The 20,481-nt window shown below is 34.6% G+C and overlaps 1 protein-coding gene across 12 annotated transcripts in view; it reads right to left on the reverse strand.

Moving 5' to 3' along the window:
* The window catches only part of pum (pumilio), a 79,639-nt gene that overhangs the window by 58,895 nt on the left and 263 nt on the right, over positions 1–20,481 (reverse strand). For 7 of the 12 annotated variants that reach the window (XM_067359454.1, XM_067359453.1, XM_012377958.2 and 4 more), the window contains exons 1-9: positions 20,239–20,437; positions 18,993–19,580; positions 18,198–18,419; positions 17,793–17,927; positions 17,555–17,674; positions 6,325–6,466; positions 1,367–1,478; positions 896–995; positions 665–795 (exon numbers count right to left, since the gene is read on the reverse strand). In XM_067359454.1, the coding sequence (XP_067215555.1) occupies positions 665–795; positions 896–995; positions 1,367–1,478; positions 6,325–6,466; positions 17,555–17,674; positions 17,793–17,927; positions 18,198–18,419; positions 18,993–19,088 (1,058 nt within the window). In that variant the 5' untranslated portion in view covers positions 19,089–19,580; positions 20,239–20,437. Of the gene's footprint in view, positions 1–664; positions 796–895; positions 996–1,366; positions 1,479–6,324; positions 6,467–14,218; positions 14,356–17,554; positions 17,675–17,792; positions 17,928–18,197; positions 18,420–18,992; positions 19,997–20,238; positions 20,438–20,481 lie in introns of those variants that run through there. The other 5 variants (XM_012377954.2, XM_012377961.2, XM_012377955.2 and 2 more) reach the window with 5 other exon arrangements.

Raw genomic sequence — 20,481 nt, forward strand, 5'->3', positions numbered from 1 at the left:
TTATGATGTAAGAATCTTTGTAAAATATACCTATTAAAGTCTTAAAAAAATATTTCATGTAATTTCTCTTATTTAATAATGTAATATCTTGTAAAACAATAAAAAACTAAATTAATAATTTAAATTAATTTAATTTATCTCCATGCATACACAAATAGTGTATAGGCACATCCAAACAGGTGAACAGGTGAATAATGTCGGTAACATCACCGTCTATCCAGTGCTTTTTGTCATGTGCTAACGATGGCGCAACATTACTGGAAATCTAACGACGAGCTATCGCAAAAGGAAACAGGAGAGAAATTATGATGTCATCGACCGCGCGTAATGCATGCCCTTGACAGTTATCGCTATTACAGTATTTTGTTGCAATGAATGCAATATACAAAGAAAAAACGAATAGGATAAACGAGCGAGAAAAACCATATCCTGTCTGCGGTCCACGAGACACTACTCAATTGCTTAAAGATTGTAATTATAAATTTCTACAATTTTTTGAAAAATTTCTTGCAAAATAATAATTATACAAGATTCTATAATTGTATGATTTTGTTTTAGTTTGCCAAAGATATTGTAAAAAGATGTGCACACAATATTTTGCACAAATAACGTCCAATAACTTTATAAGTAACTTTACAAATAAAATAAACTTCATAGAACTTACTTGAATCCTTTGTCGTCATCGAGACCGTTCTGAGATGCTAATCCATTACCTTGTGGCCCAGTGTCATCCTTTGTGTTATCAAACGGACTTGCTGAACCTTTTTCTTTTTCCTTCTTGTCTGCATCGGTGTTCTGCATTGAAAAAGCATAATAAAATAATAAAAATGTATATACATATATATACATATTAACATAACTCGATAATAAGTTTTCATGTTAAGTAGATACTCACCAATCTCAGAGAAACTATTCGTGGTTCCAGATCTTTTGGTGTAGTGGGACTCGATCCAAGGACGTATTCGACCATCTTAACTCCCAAACCACCTGTTTCACTGCAATAAAAAGAGTTTGTTAAAAATAATATCACACTAAAATGTCATAACAAATACACCTACACAATTATCTTAGATAAATCCCTAAGAAGAAATTCTTAACAGTATATTTTGTATAATAAATAGTCGAGCCTTCTCCAAAATATATCATATCTTTTTTGACAACTCTGTAATCTTGTAATTGTAACATTACAATTATATTTTAATAAAATCAATTTTAAATTGTATAAAATGCAAGATCTGATTTTGTTTAAAGTTCAATTCAGTGAAAGACAAATGCCGTTTTTTTCTTATTGTAATTATGAATTAAAGTATATAACATATATTTAAAAAAGCTCTGTTTATAAAGTAAGATACAACAATATACAAACCTGCTTCTAGGACTGAGCACTGTTCCAACTTCTGACGCTTGATGGTGATATCCCGTTCCAACTCCCACACGTCTTCCTGTACCCATTGAAATTGGCTGTGACACTGCATGATCTGTAAAAAACAAATACATGTGATAATATTTACAGATTATTTGTACAAAAAATATAAGTTTGCATAATTTTTATTATATATATAAAATTATTATTATTACGGAATACCGCATCAGAAATAATATCCTCCATATATAGAATACAAGTATACAAGTGTACGAATATCGAATGGTCTCGACAACTGCGAGTCAATATAAAGGAGGATCAATAGACACAAATATATATAATAAATCTCTCCCTAACGGAATTTGTGCTACGTAGAAATTACTCACAGAATACATACATTATTTTACATGACTTTTATTTCAGTTTATTTCTATCGTAATTCCGTTCATATCTTCTTGCTCTATAAAAATGCAGATATCACAAAAATAATGTCATTCCTCCCATTTTCATCAAAAATAAGAATTATGTTATAAACTTTATAACATAATCCTTATTTTTATATATATAAAATATATTTATTTATATATATAATACAATTTCTATTTCTTTTTAAATCTTGGACACAAGATTCTTTGTAGTTCATTGCATCACATTGGATCATCTAATTTTTCTCTCGCACTAACAAAAGGGTAGAAAATTCCTAAGACGTTTCAGAAAGAAGTTCTGCAAAACATATTCGCACCATCCAAACAAATCTAATTCAACAAAATGCGTTCGTAGATATATCCATTTGGAAAAGATCTAAGAGGCATGCTATTACGCCAAAAGAATTTTATCGATACAAAAAGAGAGCAACAGAAGCAGATTTTATACAAACAGTTAATTCGCCTTCATCAAAATGCAGCTACGGCGAAAGGCATCATATCAATTGAAATTCCAATAGACTCCTATATGTATAGAACAATTTTTTCCGCAATTTAAAATGATGTGACTGTTTCATATGACGTCAATATAACGGCGACGCGACAATGTCCAGGTGGATGATCGCTCAGGGGTTGGTTTGTTCGTTCGTTCATTCGTTCGTTCATTCGTTCGTTCGTTCGTTCGTTCGTTCGTTCGTTTGGTCGGTCGGTCGGTCGGTCGGGGTGGATCAGTAGGTACAATCCTGGGCGTTGGGACGTTGCCCCTTCCGCCGTTGATGCCGGGCGTCTGTCGCCATGGCAACAGCCGCGTTGCACCTATCGCGGTGTGACGCACACACGGCTACCGTCGCCGTCGCCGTCGCCGTCGCCGTCGAAGCCGGTGCACACCACTCTTACGAGAAATCAGGTGTTTTCCGCACACCCTGTATATATATATATATATATATATATATATATATATATATATATATATATATATATATATATATCCACTGAATGCCATATCGCATTGTCAGTACAAAATTACCGTAATGACATAGAAAAATATGTATATGCATTTATCTCTATTATTTTCATTGTCATTGTTATGCACGTATGCAAAATAAAAATTACATTGGTTAGTAAAAATAAAATTTAGAAAAATAAAAAAATAGAAAAAATAACTTTTATTTATACTGTAATTTTTTGCAACAACTTTAATTTTTGTAAAGTTAATTTTTTCAAAAAATAGTTCTTTGTTATGACAAGTGTACTGATAGTGCAATATATACTTTAAAATTTATTAAATACTTCCGTGAACGATACATCTGACTCAATATTAATACTATAATGTCTCATAATTAGAATTACATCTGACAAACGTTTGATGCGATTAAACATAAAATTAAAATTAAATAACATAAAATGGATTTTTCAATCAATCCTGATGTCCATTGTAATGTCTCATCCTTATTTCATGATTCCAAATGTAATGAATGCTAAAGTACATATTACGAACTGCCATAAATATTTTAACATTCCGAGATGAGTTTTCTGATTTCTTTTTTAAAGCGTATGATGTTTAGACGTTTATGTGTATATTTCTGTGCACATCTCGAGACTTTAAAATTTCATTAACGTACCAATAAAGATTTAGCTCGGATTTATTCCACCTTTTACAATTGCCTGTGGCAACTCTTTAAAATTTGAATTTATTTATTCCACCTTTTACAATTGCCTGTGGCAACTCTTTAAAATTCGAAAATATATAATAATTACTATATATAATAATCAGAAAATTTACATGTAAAAACTATAAAAATTGCTGTAGTATAAAATTAAATATTACTCCAATCTACATGAAATATCACGTAAAATATTTTATATACTTTCAGATTAGACAATACACATTATGTGCGATTAATCTCAATAACATCAAGATTTATGATATCTAGCATTCTAATTATACAGCTTATCTCATACTCATAATTTGAAGAACCTAGAGAATGAATCTCTATTCACATAGCACGCTTACGTTTCCATGATATTATGTGTTATATCAAGCAATATACAAAGACATTTAATATACATCAATTAATAGGAAATACATATCTAAAACAAGATACAAAATTCTCGAATTTATTACTTTTTAAATTCCACGTGAGCCGTTTATAAATTTCTTAAAATTTCATGAAGTATTATTTCATGAATAAAAGAATTAAATCAGAAAGAATCAAAATAAAAATAATACAAGAATTTCCAAAAATATTTTTTACTTTAGTCATTATCATCATTTAATGAATCGTGAAAACTGCGAAAAACCTTAGCGGTCAGTTCTCTTTGGACCAATCAAAGACGGTAGCAACGAACGGGTTGTACCCGCACACGTGTATATATCTATCCTTTTAATACCGTATCAATCAATAAGTGTGCACGATGTAAAATACGCAGTATCGTTCCGTATCTCGTATTTCCCGCATCGCCTTTCGCATATAAGATGCGATCGATAAATTTAATGTTTACATTTCCAAATATACAATTCTTTGGTCAACTTCAAGACTTCAACAACCTTCTTTTTGTTAATAAAATAAATGATTAATTAAATGCTTAATTTAACGCTTCAATTATCATTAAATGATTGAATATCCAATAACTCGCTATACATTTTTTAGTGCAAAAATTTGCCATGAATTTTATAGCCATTTAAAATTGTCATCGATATTACCAGTAATTTAACAATGCATCACTGTTCGATTAGAATTGTGTACAACATTCAAATATATTGTTTGTGACAATCACGTTTATCCAAACGGTTTCTATTACTTCTCTTGATCATATTCGATTTTCGTAAGTGCACAACTGTGCTTGCCAGCCACACATAATCAAAATTCCACTAAACAATACAATACAACATAATATCTCTGTCGAGTTGCCCCCCCCCCCATTGCACAAATAAAAAAACCAATAGCGCAAAATTATAAGCTATTTATAAACTTTCATATTCCGTAAATTAAAATTTTGGAGCTCGTCACGCTGAGCATGAATTTAATGTTTTTCGTGGGGGGGAGAAGGGGGAGGCCTGAGTCGATATCGACTCAGACCCCCCATCGCTTAAAAATAACAATATTGGATCAATCTTTGCGGTAGAATTAAGAGCTATTTATGAGCTTTTGAACTGATATAGTTTCGATTTTTAAGCTCGCCCCCTTAGTCCTCAAACAACCCTTAATTGATAAAACTCAAAAGAAAAGTACTAGAAAAAGAAAAAATACATTATCTTTTAAACGTAGTATAAAATTCCAAGAATAAACCTTTAAAATATGCGCATTTTGATTATTGAGTTGCAACCCTTTTACAAAAAGACCATCTCTCATCTTCCCGACACAAGAAAGAATTATTAAAGATAGAACTACTTAAAATGAAAAAAATTAATTATTTTCCAACTAAATATCGTTTATCCATTTATGTGCTCACAAAGTACGTGCATTTCCATTATTGAATTGCAAAATGAATTGGAATATAAAGTACACATCTATTTTGTGTACTTCATATTCCTTTTAAATAGATGTAAGGAAATTATTAAAAGTTATCTTATAATAAAATTAAATATCTGCATCTAATTTTCCAGTAATATAACAGTATAATTTAAATTATAAAAAAACAATTTATAAAAAAGAATATATACTAAGATTCAAGTGTCAAAATATAAACTAAAAATTTGCACAACTGATTTATATATATATATATATATAAATCAGTTGTGCAAATTTTTAGTTTATATATATATAACTTTTTTTTTAATTTATAGTATTTGCAAGATAAAAAAATACATATTTTAAAAGCTCATAAAACGATAAACGATATTTGGTCATGAAATAGTTAATTTCTTTAATTTTAAGTTCTCTCTTGTGCCGGGAGATGCGGGATGATTCCTTTATAAAGGGCTTGCAATTCAGTAATGGAAATGCACATATTTTGTGAGCATATAAATGGATAAATGATATTTAGTTGAAAAATAATTAATTTTTTTCATTTTAAGTATAGTTCTCTCTTGTGTTAGGAAGATAAGAGATGGTTTTTTTGTAAAGTGGTTGCAACTCAATAATCAAAATGCGCATATTTTAAAGGTTTATTCTTGGAATTTTATACTACGTTTGAAATATAATGTATTTTTTTTTTTTTTCTAGTACTTCTCTCTTGAGTTCCATCAATTAAGGATTGTTTGAAGACTAAGGGGGTGAGCTTAAAAATCGAAACTATATCAGTTCAAAAGCTCATAAATAACTCTTAATTCTACCGCAAAGATTGATCCAATATTGTTATTTTTAAGCGGTGGGGGGGCTGAGTCGATATCGACTCAGGCCTCCCCCCTCTCCCCCCCACGAAAAACATTAAATTCATGCTCAGCGTGACATCAAAAATTTTAATTTGCGGAATATGAAAGCTCACAAATAGCTTATAATTTTGCGCTATTGGTTTTTTTATTTGTACAAGGTGGGGGGGGGGGGGGGCAGCTCGACAGGGGTCAACATAATCGCGCGTGATCGCACGAATACGTACCTGACGTACTCCAGGTGGTATCTCGCCACATAGTAGCCGGGTGGTCGCCCAAGTGAAGCAAGGTCCCACCGCCTTTTACGCCTCCTTCGTCCTTGGAGCCACCCTCGTCCACGCCCCAAAGCTTTTTTGCCGAGGGAGCGATCTAAAACAAAATAAAAAAATAGATCATAAATCCAGGAGGTCAATGAACACTATTTTGAAGCGCGCAAAGTGTTGACACGAAACTCCCCCTTCGTGCAGACACCAGGAAATGACCATTCGCCACTTGCATTAGTAAATTAAACATTTACGACATGATTAACAATTCTTAGCGATATATCACGTTCGTTCGTTCAAACAACAAATCAACAAAATTATATTTCTTTGATGAGCAGTGGTATAATTAACATCACATCCCACTGACCCATTGTATCCATTACTGTTCTTAAAAATATATTTGGTTTAAATCGATTTCAAGAACAGATTCTAAAATAAATCGATTATTTGCTTAATTGATGTATTGAAGAATCATTGATTGCGCATCATAAGTCAAAATAATCATATTTGAAAAAATTTATCAAAATTAAATGATTTATAAGAGAATGATTTCTTCTTAATAATATATATTGTGTAATATAATGTAATCTACCTATACGCGCGCGCGTGCGTGCGTGCGTGTGTGTGTGTGTGTGTCTCATATGCTGAACAAAAATAGATGCCTTGAAATTAAAAAAAAGAGTACATATTGTAGTACACATTGGCAACTTGTTTTTATCACTGTCGAAAATTGTTTGGAAAATTGCAGCATTACATGCATAACATCATATTTCAGTAAAAATTATCTGAAAGTTTTTATTTAAAAAATCAGAGTTTTATTATTCTTATCAATATACAAAAATTACTTTTTAAAAATTATCATAAAACAATCAGGCTTATTTGAGCATGATGATTAATGATGGACTCAGTTTCTGAAGTGTTTAACTAAATCGCAATTACGGCGAAAATATTTGAATTCAAAGCAAATAAAGACGAATCGTGACCCGGACTTCGCACGCAGCACTGATCCCGACCTCACCTAACTGGAAGTTAGTGACGTAACCTCTATGAAGAGATGGAGAGAAAGAGGGACGCCTACAGATCGCAGTATTCTAGATGCGGGTGCACCGAACGCATAATGTGACACAGCGAGTTCAAAGTCACGATACATCACCTTGATTGCGACACGCAACCAAAATCGAAAAGTTATTTCAATTTCAACTTTTCATAATTCGGAAATAAATTTTTCATTTCTCTCGGAACCAATTGCAAGTTTTATCGGAACTCACAAAATGAGAAATAATTGCAATTAATCTCGATGCATATCTAAAAAGCACATAAGACAAGTTTTTTTACGATCAAAAGTTCAAAAATGATTTTGTCCTAGAAAAGTTGTATTGCACCAAATTTAAAAACAAAATAATCAAACATCCACAAGTATTTGCCTAACATTTATTTGTCAAATAATTTGACCTAGATCAAAATTATTGGTCTAAACTCAGCGGCTATTGCAAAACACTGGTTATTATCAATCTGATCCGTTCCAATTCTTGAAAATTTTAATTATTAACAAGTAAATAGTATGCCAACCAAACCAAACATTACTTTATTCCACTTGCTAAAGATACAGAAAATTTCGTTATTCGCTACTCTAGAAAGTGCGCTCAAAAAAAATTTTTTTTTATTTAAAACAAGACTGAAATATCGCCCTAAAATTACTAACTATTTATCTTTTAGAAATTCTTCGTCCCGTTTAGGAATCGATTTTCCACTACTAATTCCAAAATCAAGAAAAATCAATGAATTCTAGTGATTTACACTTCTCTCAGATTTCTCTGATATTTCCCAAAAAAATATCTCGAGTTTTCTTGGCCTTTTCAATTGTATAGCAACAATTGAGGAGCATCAGCTGGATACGTCGACGATTACTGTATCGCTGCTTCGCATGCAGATGGGAAGAAGGGGATAACAAAGTGATGCAGAACGAGGTGATGGATCTGTCTAAAGGTTCGGTAAGGTAAAAGTAAGGGTAAAAGTAAGGGTAAAAGTAAGGGTGAAGCTCGGTCAGCCGAGGGCGACATGCCGTGAGTATCGACCGCGTTACCGGCTGTCGGAGACGCTTTTGTACGTTAAACGTAACCGAATAGAGAAAGGGAAGCCCGAAAAGAAAAAGGTTAATGAAAAGAGAACACGCGCATCTGAGTAAGCGAGCGAAAAGAGAGAGAAATAACAAAAATAAAATAAAAGAAAATTGCTTATAAGCATCGCACTTAAACACATTTATAAAGAAAATTAAAAAACTGCAAAAACTATCAAAAGTAGAAAAAAAATAAATGGCTAATAAAAATCAAACCAGCAGGTAGAAAAATTCTATTTTATATCCGTCATAAATTTCAATTATATGCTACAGATTATAAGATTATAAAAAGTCTACGAGCTTAATTATGTTAAGTTCGCTGCACAGCAATGTATCCAGAAAAATATTACAACCTCTAATTTTAGTTTTCTAGTCTCACAGATATAATTTTGATCCTTAAAATACCTGGTATCTTTCCATAAAAAATTTACTAAGATAATTAAAAAATTTTTACTTACTTCTAAGATAAAATATAAGTTTGGAAAAAATACAAGTTTTCTCTACAGAGAGAACAAGATTCGGAAAGTCTAACGCGATGAAACAAGTTCTCACGAAAATTTAACGGGAACATCCAAACAAAAAGATTAACATAATTTATTTTACCTTAAAGTGCAGATATCAAAATCGTGTATCTTGATACGAGAGCAGAATCATTTTAAACGAGCGTTAAAGCGGGCTTTCAACAAAAAGACAAAGAATATTATCTCTTCTCTCTTCTTCTCTTTATTGTCTATTTCATCTGTTGAACGAATAAAACGGTAATATTTTCTTTCTCCGAACCAAACTGGTTTTTGCCCCGGAAGAGAAAAGATGAGAAAGAGGGGAAGAAGCAGTAAAGGAAAAGGCACATACGAGTGAGAAAGCCATGCCCGGCCAACGTCGACCCCTCGTGTGTCACGTTGCTCTTGTGTTGTGCAACGAACGGCCGAGGGAACAGTCGTTCTATTGGAAGTAATCTCACTAGAACAATCCGTATGTTAAATGGAGAAGAGCCACGAGATCGATTCGCATAGAGGAGGAAAAGATAGCGTTATTACAAATACGCGTGACGTCTCAGATGTAAGCAATAAGAGAAAGAGAGAAAGAGAGCGCACGCGCTTTAGCATTTATCTGTCGCTTCAAGTCGGTTATGTGAGTCGCGTCGCAACTGATATCGATCTTGACCACTTCTATGCCGGAAAGTGGAACTTTTGCAAAAAGCCGATCGTAACCGTCAGCTTTCAATAGTAACTGTTCATTTTTTGTTGCATACTGTTAGGAGAATTCGGAGAAGAAAACTGAGATTATAGACTGGAATTTTGGACTCGGTCTATTTTTCCAATTTTCCATCGGTTAATGATCTGCTGACTTTTGATTTTTTTAAAACAGAAAAAAATTAGTTGTTTTAATATTTAGAGCATCAAGTTATCCTGGATTGATAGCTGATAACACGCAAAAATTTATGATTTCGGATTTCAACAGGAAATTGTTAAAATGTATATCAAATTTCATACATAATAATAAATAAATAATAATAATAATAATAATAATAATAATAAATAAGCTGTTGTAAAATTTAGGTGCGTATCATCAGCGATACATATCCGTGATTATTGTATTTTATGAATGTTTCTACGCTTTCTGTAGACATTTGGATAAATTTGCCTCAACGAACGAAGACTCGAAAAAAAAAGACTCGATATATGAAGGAGCAAATTGTTACTTATGTGGAAATAAAAAAATATTAATTTCGCAATTTTTGACCAAGTTTTCAGCCAAGTTCCCCCAAAGGTTTTGCTTCGACGCACAACGGAACATGGACTCTAAACTCGACTTTCATGGTGAACGGTGAGCACGAATGCGAGCCTAGGTGGGCGAGTGCAAAAGAATGTTAGATTATCCGCACGCTAGTTTGCCGCTCGATCTTTTCTCTGTCCAGCTATCCAGCCAGCAGATGAGTTGCACCGGTTCATCCCACCTCAGCTCGTCGTGCTCACTCTCGTCCCCCCCGATCCCCCATCAGGTCTTCATCGCACTCCCACGTTCTCCTCGACGGTGCGGCGCGGCGTGGACGTCGTTAAACTGCCACGGGGCCACCGACCCCTCTCCCCGGGGCCCACGGCCGCGGGTCACGGCCACTGTCCTCCAGTCTACTCGCAGGGAATCAGTCGCACGACGAGAGAGAAGACGAGTCCCGCGCTCTATGGGTCAATACGCACGGTGACGGCACCGTCGTCGTGTGTACGTACTCTATCGCGCTATGGATTATGTATATCGATACATTCATCCGTGCACAGTTATTTGTACAAAGGTCAATGTGTTGTAATTATTATCAGTTGCTTTTGAAAATATGCACTCCTGAAAACTAACATATTTTCTTTTACGACGATCTCTCTTCTAAGCCAGCCCTATACACCAAAAGAAACAATTTTCTTTATTTTCAAAACATCTTTAATAACAAGTTCTACAATTGGTAATTAATAATTAGCTTTCCGATTAAGCTTCGCGTTTAACTTAATCAAGTTTGATCGTGTTAAAATACGGAAAAATTGTAATATGTGCTATCAAAGCTGTGCAAAAATAATACTAAAAGTTGATGCTCCAAAAATCAATTTTCATGATAAAAATAAATAAGTTTCAACGCGTAATCTGATCGCTATACTTGATAATATGTGGAAAGGAGCATACTCGATGCAGTATATATGCGCAGATAAGGAACAGTGAATCCATTCTACATGCACCGGTCAGTGGAAAGTCCCATGTGCATTGAATTCGTGCCGATAATGAACACGCAACTCGTCTCTCTCACCGCCAAACTTCGAGACTCCAACTCGACACAACCAACTATCGATTACCGATATTATATTACGCATAAAGTTCAATGACATGCGTCTACCCCATGATAAATGAACCTTTTCGCATAATTGTACAAATACCCCACAGATTTTCGTGTGTATTTGGAATTAAAGATTGAATTTCGATGAGTTTCATGTTAAAACGTGCAAAAATAATATTCATCTTTTTTGCAAAAAACACAATATAATTTCTGAATAAAAAATTAAACTCACTAATATTGTATCTATATTGAGAAACGCTTTTCTTTTAGCACTTAAATCTAATATGAGATACATTTTGATACATCTTCATTCAACTTCGCTTTTCCATATTAAACATCTTCGTAATTAATTCTTAATCTGATAAAGAAATACGGTTGTCATTAATCGCTTATAAAACTCTTAGTGCTTCTCTATTCAAAGTTGCTCCGTGAATTTTACTGTCACATTTTTTTCACGATAAAATTAATGTTCGAAGCATTTAAAAACGCCATAGATATTAACACGATAAGATTAATGCAGAAAAACTTCGTTATCATGTTCCTTGATATTGACATTGTTTTACATTTCATAGTTTACAATCGCAATTGCCCGCCTGATGTATATACGCGACAAGACTAATGACTCAGATTCCTTCCAGTCTGCTGTTCCAGATAAGACCAGGCGGAAACGATTATGAAACAATCGGAGTAATCGGAAAATAATACTGATCTTGTGTAACATTTATCAAATACGTAAGTTTCCTTTCGCGCGCGACGTAACAGCTGACTACGTAAGAATTACGTATGAGTGTCAGTAATAGCCGTTTGACGTTGTAACAACCAACTACGTCAGAAAGAAAGTCAGCAATAGAACACAAGTATCATCTATTTCGGCATTCTTTTCATTGCTTATTACTTTGCACTTGATTATACGCATCTATTTTTCCCCTTCTTTTTAACTATAATGAATCAAAATTCAATTGCTCGATTTATAACGTGTTCAATAATAGCTGCTTTTTTAAATAAAATGACTGATAATGGATAATAATAATTATTATAGATAGTAGATAGTAATTATAGATAATGATAATATATAATCAACTGTAACATGTCGAAGAGAAATGTGAATTCCTTTCTTTTAATCAAAAGAAACATTAACGATCTTGATAACTTTAAAGAAAAACAAATTTAATAAAAAAGAAATTATGTTTATCATATTTATTTTTTAAAAATATGTAATTATCTTCTGTATATGTATTCTTTTATGTTTTCGAAAAAAATAAATATTTCAGACTTAGAAATGTAAAATATTTCAGTGTTATCTTTATGATGAATCACTAAATAGATATTATCCTTAGTCGACTTAACTTTCATTTCTAACACACACGTAAAAGTCACAATAAATAATACTGTAAATATCCGGATTAATAACCAAATTAGACTCATGTCTCGAAGTAGCTTGAAAAACAAACTGAATTGCACGAATTTCAGAACATATAAATACAAATTTTCACCTTAAGGCATGTTTGTCTTGTAATTATTCATGAATTAAATTAATTATGAACTCCATTACAAATAAAATGTTAAAAGAAAACAAAACATATTTGTGCTATAAACGTTACACTAAATTAATTATTGTTTATATGTAAAAAGCAGAAGAAAAAACGAAACACTTTGAAAAATAATGTTATTTGGGAAATCATCAAAACACGTGTGCTTCAATTCCTCGAACTTGTTACTTTTGGAATAAAACTTTACTTTAATCTGAATATCAGATAAAGTTGATTAAAAAAAAAAACAAATATTTTATTACAAAAAAAAATTGATAAAAATTAATAAATTAATCAAATATTTTTAACATAAATATTCTATATAATTATTTATATAATCTTGTATTTAATGCAAAATATAGATTTTGCTTTTTCTGCATATTTTACTGTAATAACAGGTTGATAAGTGATGCTAAATAGCAATTATCAATATTTATTATTACTGATAAAAATAATAAAATATCGATAAATCGAGTTCATATATAATATGTAACTTATATTTTAATTTGTTATTCTAAACTCATTTTTTATAAATCTCATTTCTGTGTTCAAACTTCTGGTACCAGTGGATATTTCAGTAGCTTCTATTTTTCCAGATTTTTCTAGAAGATAGATAAAGTGACCATGATGCTACAAATGATGAGTCATATGCTGCCATGTAAGAAAGGCACAAAATCAACTTTATATATAAAGCAAATACAATTGCTCAAGTGGAAAAATTCCATAGAGCACTCATAATGCTCCTTCAGCTAACAAATTTTATTTACATAATTCATTCAAGATTACTAACTGTTTTTCTAGCTACACGTTCTATGCTAACCTATAAATTCCTCTTTCTTTTTATCCATTCGATGTTTAAACAATTATACACTTGATTTATTTTAGATATAAAAAAATATAAAAGTACAACCCAAAAAAATAAGGACTGTAATTACATTTTTATTAATTGAATAAAACTAATTTTTCGTTAATAAAACAATGAAAGTTTAATGTAAATGTTACGATGCACGCATGTGCTTATAATACCACACTACACTTTTCCAAAATAAAATAAGTGTATGTATTGAATAGTTGAAGAAAACAATAACGAAAGAGAAAAATTGCAAGTGCAGAAGATGTGGATATATGGAACGGACATGCACAGAAAACACGCCGAAGCGCGTTTACCGTACGTCACGTTCACTGATCACGAACATAACCTATACTAATCAGAGACGATGAAAGGAGTGACGCGCGAGGCTAAGTTAAGCTAGGGCTAGTCTAGGATAGACGACACGACGCCACGGCGCGGAACAGCCTGGCGCATCGCGAAGCGGGCGCGGTTTTAAAGCCGCGATCGAATCGCAAGTACATTGATGGTTTGCGGTACGCAAACAAACAAATAAACAATAATAATACCATATCTCCCACGGCTCCCGTCAGATCCTTCATGTCGCAGTAAAGAAATAAATCCCCCGGCGGTTTCATCCAGTCGCCTGTACTCGCGCCCGCTCCCTGGCCGTACCCGATTCCGAAACTCTCCACTGTCTCCAAGGTCGCAGCGGTGGCAGTGGCGACGGCGGCGGCAGCGGTGGCGGCGGCGTCGTCGTCGGTGCGGTGCGTCACGTTCGAGAAATTCACCGTTAACCCCGTGATAGTACGCCGAAAACAACACGTAATGCGAAAAACTCAAAAACGTCGACACGCGGCGACACTTTTTTCTTCTCCTCTTCTTTCTCACTACACGCACACTACAGTTATACCCGGCAGATCGGTGGCCGGCAATCGATGCGGATACGTCGGTGGCGATGTCGGCAACCCCCGTCGCGGCGCGCTCAACACCGAAGGCGGCGGCGGCGGCGGCGGCAGCAATCGACGACGGCGACGACGACGACAACAACGGCGATAACGACGCCGACGACGACGGCGAGCACACGGACGAATGAAATTGCACGTATACAAAAACGTTGGCAATACTTTTACTCCACCCTCGAGCGTCGTCGTCTCGCGGTTTTGTCTCGTCTCTTCGATCTTCCTCGCGCTTGCTCGTGCACAATAACCAGCGTGAATATGATCCCACCTCACTCTCTCCTTCTTTCTCTCTTGTAAACCAAGAGTCGCGCGCGAACAATGTTGTGCCGCCGCCGGCCAAACAATGCAAATCGCCGCGCGAACGCGACACACCGGAGAGAGCTACAGTGTGACCACCACAAGCACATACACTCGGTACAACTAGCGAGCACTGGCGAGCGTAGATGAAGAGAGAGAGAAACAGCGAAAGAAGGAGACAGGCGCGAGGAAGGCGAGAGAAAGAGCATTCGCCTGCTGTCAAATGCGCCCTCGTTGCTTCGACACTTCCGATACCTCCTTCTCGACGCCTCTACACTCTTTTCTTCTTACTGCTCCTCCTCCACCTCCTTCTCCTTTCTCTTTTCGCCACACACTTTGCACACACTCACTTACTCATAAATATAGCCGCGCGCTTATTTACAGAGGGAGCGAGTCGAACCGATTCGATTGTTCTCGCGGCAAAGCTGCTCCCACGTCCGTCCGAACATACCGCGCGAGACGCGTCGTCACCCGGCGAGAGCTCTTAATAAGCGTCTCAGTTTGTCCGTTCCCGTCGTCCTGTCTCTCTCTCTCCTCTCTCGTTACCGCGCACCTCGAATTTTCCTCACCGGGCTCTGCGCTTCGTCAGACGGAGACTGCGCTCCAAACCGAAACAAAGAACGACGCTCTCGAACAGGGCGCCCCTGACGGTCACTTTGCTAATCTTTCGGCGAAACGCCGCGGACGGGACACGCCGTCGCAGTGCTGTTTAAATTCGTACGAATCCGCGGTAGTTTCTCTTATTGAATTGCGAAACTAATAAAATTGTGTATTTGTGTAAAAAATATAAATTATACGGACACAAAAAAGTTGCCTATTATTGTCTAATTAAATATGAAAACATTACTTAAATATCTTACATATAGCCAACAATAGCGAAGAACAATTAAATATAAAATTTTAAAAATTATTTAAAATGAGTCTAAAGTAAAATATAAAAATATAAAAAATTAATTTTCTTACATATTATATGTTTTATAAGCTATATCAAGAAAAAATAATAAAGAAAAACAATAGAAATAAAAGGCTCCATACATTCTTGCATTTTCAATATTTGAAATAAATCAAGTATATAATTGCAGATTAGAGATGCAAAAAAGAAAGAATAATAATTAATTTAAATTATATTAAATTGCGTTATTGGGATAAAGTCGTGTTTCCCCCCAAAAAATTGTGCTGATATATCAGTTTTTATGTATTTATGCTGTTATTGCAGATTTATACTTTATAAACAAAGAAAAACGTAATGTTAACACAATAAATATGTGAAAATATGTACAAGTAGGTGTCAAAACCAACAAAGAATTTATTTTCATAGGTCGAGTCAGCAATATGTGTTATTGCGAAGAAGTTAAGTATACTAATTGTAAGATCAAGAATCTAGATTCTTATTATTGATGAGATTTGATATTATTATTGTATTCGAAAAATAATTATCTTAATGATGATGGATTCTGTAAAACAATATAAGGATAATTGCAATATCAAAGCAAATGTAACGTTTTAAAACAACAGAATTAATAATAGTATACTTTTAATGATTTTAACATAATTATTAAATGTTAATATTTTTAATAGTTTCATAATTGCTCACTTTTATTACTTTATAATTGATTTGGAAAACATTGCGGTATAATAGTTATACGCGGTAGTCATCCATTATTTTGATTGATCTCAACATATTCACATCATTCATGTTTAATGAGAATATGATAGAGATGAGATAAAATAAATTAACAATGTTTATTCGTAGTTAAATATTCAATATTATTATCTATAGCCATAAATTGTTAAATGTATTAATAACAAGGTTCTTTGGAAAAGTCATAATTACATCAAAAGTTGGTAAACATAGAAAATGTTGAAAATTGTCGTTTGCCTTTTTGTTTGTTTCCTTTTTTTTAAATTTAAAGTTAACTTTTTATTTTAAAAATATTATAACACTATGTACCGCCATATTTGCGTATTTGAACCATATTTATGCAAATTATTTTGTGATTCAATAATGAAAGTTGTTAATTAAACTTTCATATATAACCAAATATTCGAATAGAACGAAACAGAGAAATATGAAATAGACAAATCCTCTCTCTTTCATGTATACATTTCAATTTGTAGTGAAAATTCTCTTTCTCAAAACGTGCAACAAAGATTATTAGAGATTGCAAATCAGTTTGGCAAACAGCACTAAAAGTAAAATTTTCATATGCAAAGCAGAAGATGCTACAATAATTTGGTACTACCGAAACAGGGAATTTTAAATAATATATATATGTATACACATTTCACGTACTCGTATCTCATTTCACATCCCAAATTGCACTTTGTTTTAAAAATTGACAAAGGCAATTTTTCTAAAATCTTTTAGATTTAACAATCTGCTTACGCAGCAGAATATTTAATTTGCTTTAAATGCAAAGTGTTAATCGTATTTATCCCCATTATATAAATTACAATTGTTAGAGGTGACAAAAATTCTCGTATTTTTTAATTCTTTATATGTAAGACATATATTATCTATCTATTATTTCTCAGAAAACAAAAAGCTAATTGGTGTGATGTTAATAAGTACGTAGGATCCGTTAACGCGTCCTATATGCAAGAGCGAATGGTATTCGGTATAACTTCAATTATGGAGAGACTTACCTGTCCATTTCTGAATTGTTGCTGTTGCTGTTGTTGTTGGTGATGAAAGAGCGCAACTTGTTGTTGAGCAGTCATCTGATTGTTGAGATAAACCAAATGTTCTGCACCAGGTGCTCCACTCTGTAACATAAAACATTTTTATCAAAAAATGTGTAGAAAATTATATAATTCTATAATTTAGTATATATAAATAATTTTATAAAATATTAAAATCAAAATGTTGACACTTATTACTTACTTTTAATTGCATGGGATGTATCTCATATGGAACATTACTTAGATGTACATTATTCATAGTTAATCCAAGTTGTTGAGATTGACTTTGTTGTGGCACACCAAGCTTTGTCATGGAATATTTCCACTTTTCTTGATTCTGAAATAAATTATTTTAATTATGTAATTAACTGCGTTATCGCACAAATAATTTTATTGTTAATAAAAATTAAGTTTTTTACACACAAAAAAGAAAAAACACAACAATAAATAATAAACTGCACATGTGAATTTAATAAATATGTAGTTTCTTATACCTTCTGCGCTTATAAAATAAAGTAAAAGCATGCATTCATTCAGGTTTTGCACTTAATAAAAAAAAATCATTGCAATAAATTATTTAATCAATTCTATATAATGTCATACGTACATTATCGACGATAACGTCATCTGCTAAAGCCCAAGCTCTTGGAGCTTGTTTTGTTTGAAATGTTGAAGATTGAGTGTTAAATTCTGGTTCTGTAGGTCGTTGAAACACATAACTAACCATGGCATCATCTTGAGTTCTAGTCACTCCTATCTGATGCGCTTGACCAGCTTGAATTCGCATATTATCTCCGCCAGCCATAATTTGTCCACACTGTTCTGTATCCTAATAACAATAATAAATCAATAATTAGTAATATTATAGCACGCATATAACTGATTAAAATAACTATTGATAACTCTTTCTTGAGCAATATTAGATTGTGCGTACATTATTTTTATATATAAACTTTTTTTTCATATAAAAAAATAAAAATAAAAATCATTAATATTTTTATTATTTTCACATTTGCAGCTTTAAAATTTATTCCATCAAAATTCTTTAGTCTTATAAAATTTAAATGCAATTAATAACTTGATACTGAAACAAATATTGTTTTTATAATATAGCTTCTCATATTCAGAAAAAATGTTATATATACTTAGACCATTTTATGTTCTCTATGCATGAACCCACAAAACCCACGATTTACTATCTTTATAAACACATTAACACTTATGCTGACTTATGCTGACATTTGCAAACGGTCATATTCTCTCTGTACACGACCGTTCGTCGAGGTTATGGCGGCCGATCTCGCACGTCGCAATTATTGTAGTCACGTTCGATTTACAACTGTTATACGTGTGTATTGCTCAATAAGGAGCAATTGCAAATGGAAAAGGCAAATATATATACCGTGGATATGTGACCGTTGGCGGAGGTGTGATGCAGCTGCATGGAGGATGCCGGTTCGCCCCCGGCGCCTCCGCTGCTCGCGCCGAGCCACTTCATGTCCTCGTGCTGTCAAGCCGTGCCGCTGTCTCCGGGCACGGCAAATACGTTCCAGCTAAACGTGCTGAAAGCACCCTTAGCCCTTAAAAAGGTTAGCTCCCGTATAGAGAGAGCCGGCGGCGTCTAGCGGGATGCCGAAGATGATGCCGCTTGCTATGGTCGTTGCACAAACATGTTCCGTACGCACGCTATCCTCAACGACAGCACATTCTCACCAACTGTTTCCACGACGACGACGGAGACGGAGACGGCGGTGACGACAATAGCGGCGATAACGACGGCAGCGACGACAGTGACGGCGAAGGGGAGAGCAACGGCGACAGCGATGGCAACGATGACCACAATAACTGTGACTGTGACGATGACGGTGACGGTAACGGTGACGATGAGGGTGGCGATAACAGTAACGGGGCAACTACAGCGATGACAACGACGACGATGGCAAACTGCACGCAGATATCAATCCGGAAGGACTGGAGCGTATTTACGGTGCTACGAGCGAAAACCAGATAGTTACAATAATGGCAGCTGTGTGCAGCTCCGGCGCGCTACTGCCGGATTTTTGACAACACTATGTGCTTGGCGTGCCGGACACGGAGAGAGAGAGAGAGAGAGAGAGAGAGAAAGAGAGAGAGAAAGATAGAGAAAGAACACAAAGGAAACCGTCGTGAATGGCAGACGCGCACGATGACCGCGGGATCACTCGCTCGAACGAGATCTTGGCCAAGATGACGGCACGGGCTCGATGAACAAACTGACCGATCGAGTAACCAACCAATAACACCACGGCAGATATGTTCAGGACCGAGGAAAGAAAGACAGATGAAACAAACGAAAAACGATACTGGTCTACTCGTCTGCGGCAAGAGGGAGTGAGAGAAAGGGACAGATTACGAGACAGGGAAAGACACAGCGATCAAATAAATGAGATAGAAGACGGAGGAGGGAGGGGGGGCAGATATTAATTCGTAAAACTCGTGAAAACTTGGCTTCCAAAGTTCGACTAGATTTGTAATTCATGTAGCAAGATCCTAGGGAACGTTTATCCTGTCCTCAAATGGACAGTGTATGCTTTTTTTCAACGACGAAGACCGTCTCTGACGTTCCGTAATCAATCATCTTTCTCTTTCTCTCTCTCTCTTCCTCCTACCTCTGCGTCGCTCACACGATATTCTCCGTTATTCTTCGTTTCGCGATGTATAGCTCTCCCGCCTTCTTCTTCAATCGGTTATTTCGTTAAAACTAAGGCTTAAAATACACTATTCACAAGGTATGTACAGCCACGCGAACCACAGACACACAATGTGCATCTACCGGCGTGCGCGTGTTTCGCGCGCAAGGATGCTGCGTGCGCGATTTTCATGGCCGGCGACAACGACGAAGAAGGGGGAGA

This window comes from Linepithema humile, chromosome 7 (assembly GCF_040581485.1).
Source record: "Linepithema humile isolate Giens D197 chromosome 7, Lhum_UNIL_v1.0, whole genome shotgun sequence".
NCBI lineage: Eukaryota > Metazoa > Arthropoda > Insecta > Hymenoptera > Formicidae > Linepithema > Linepithema humile.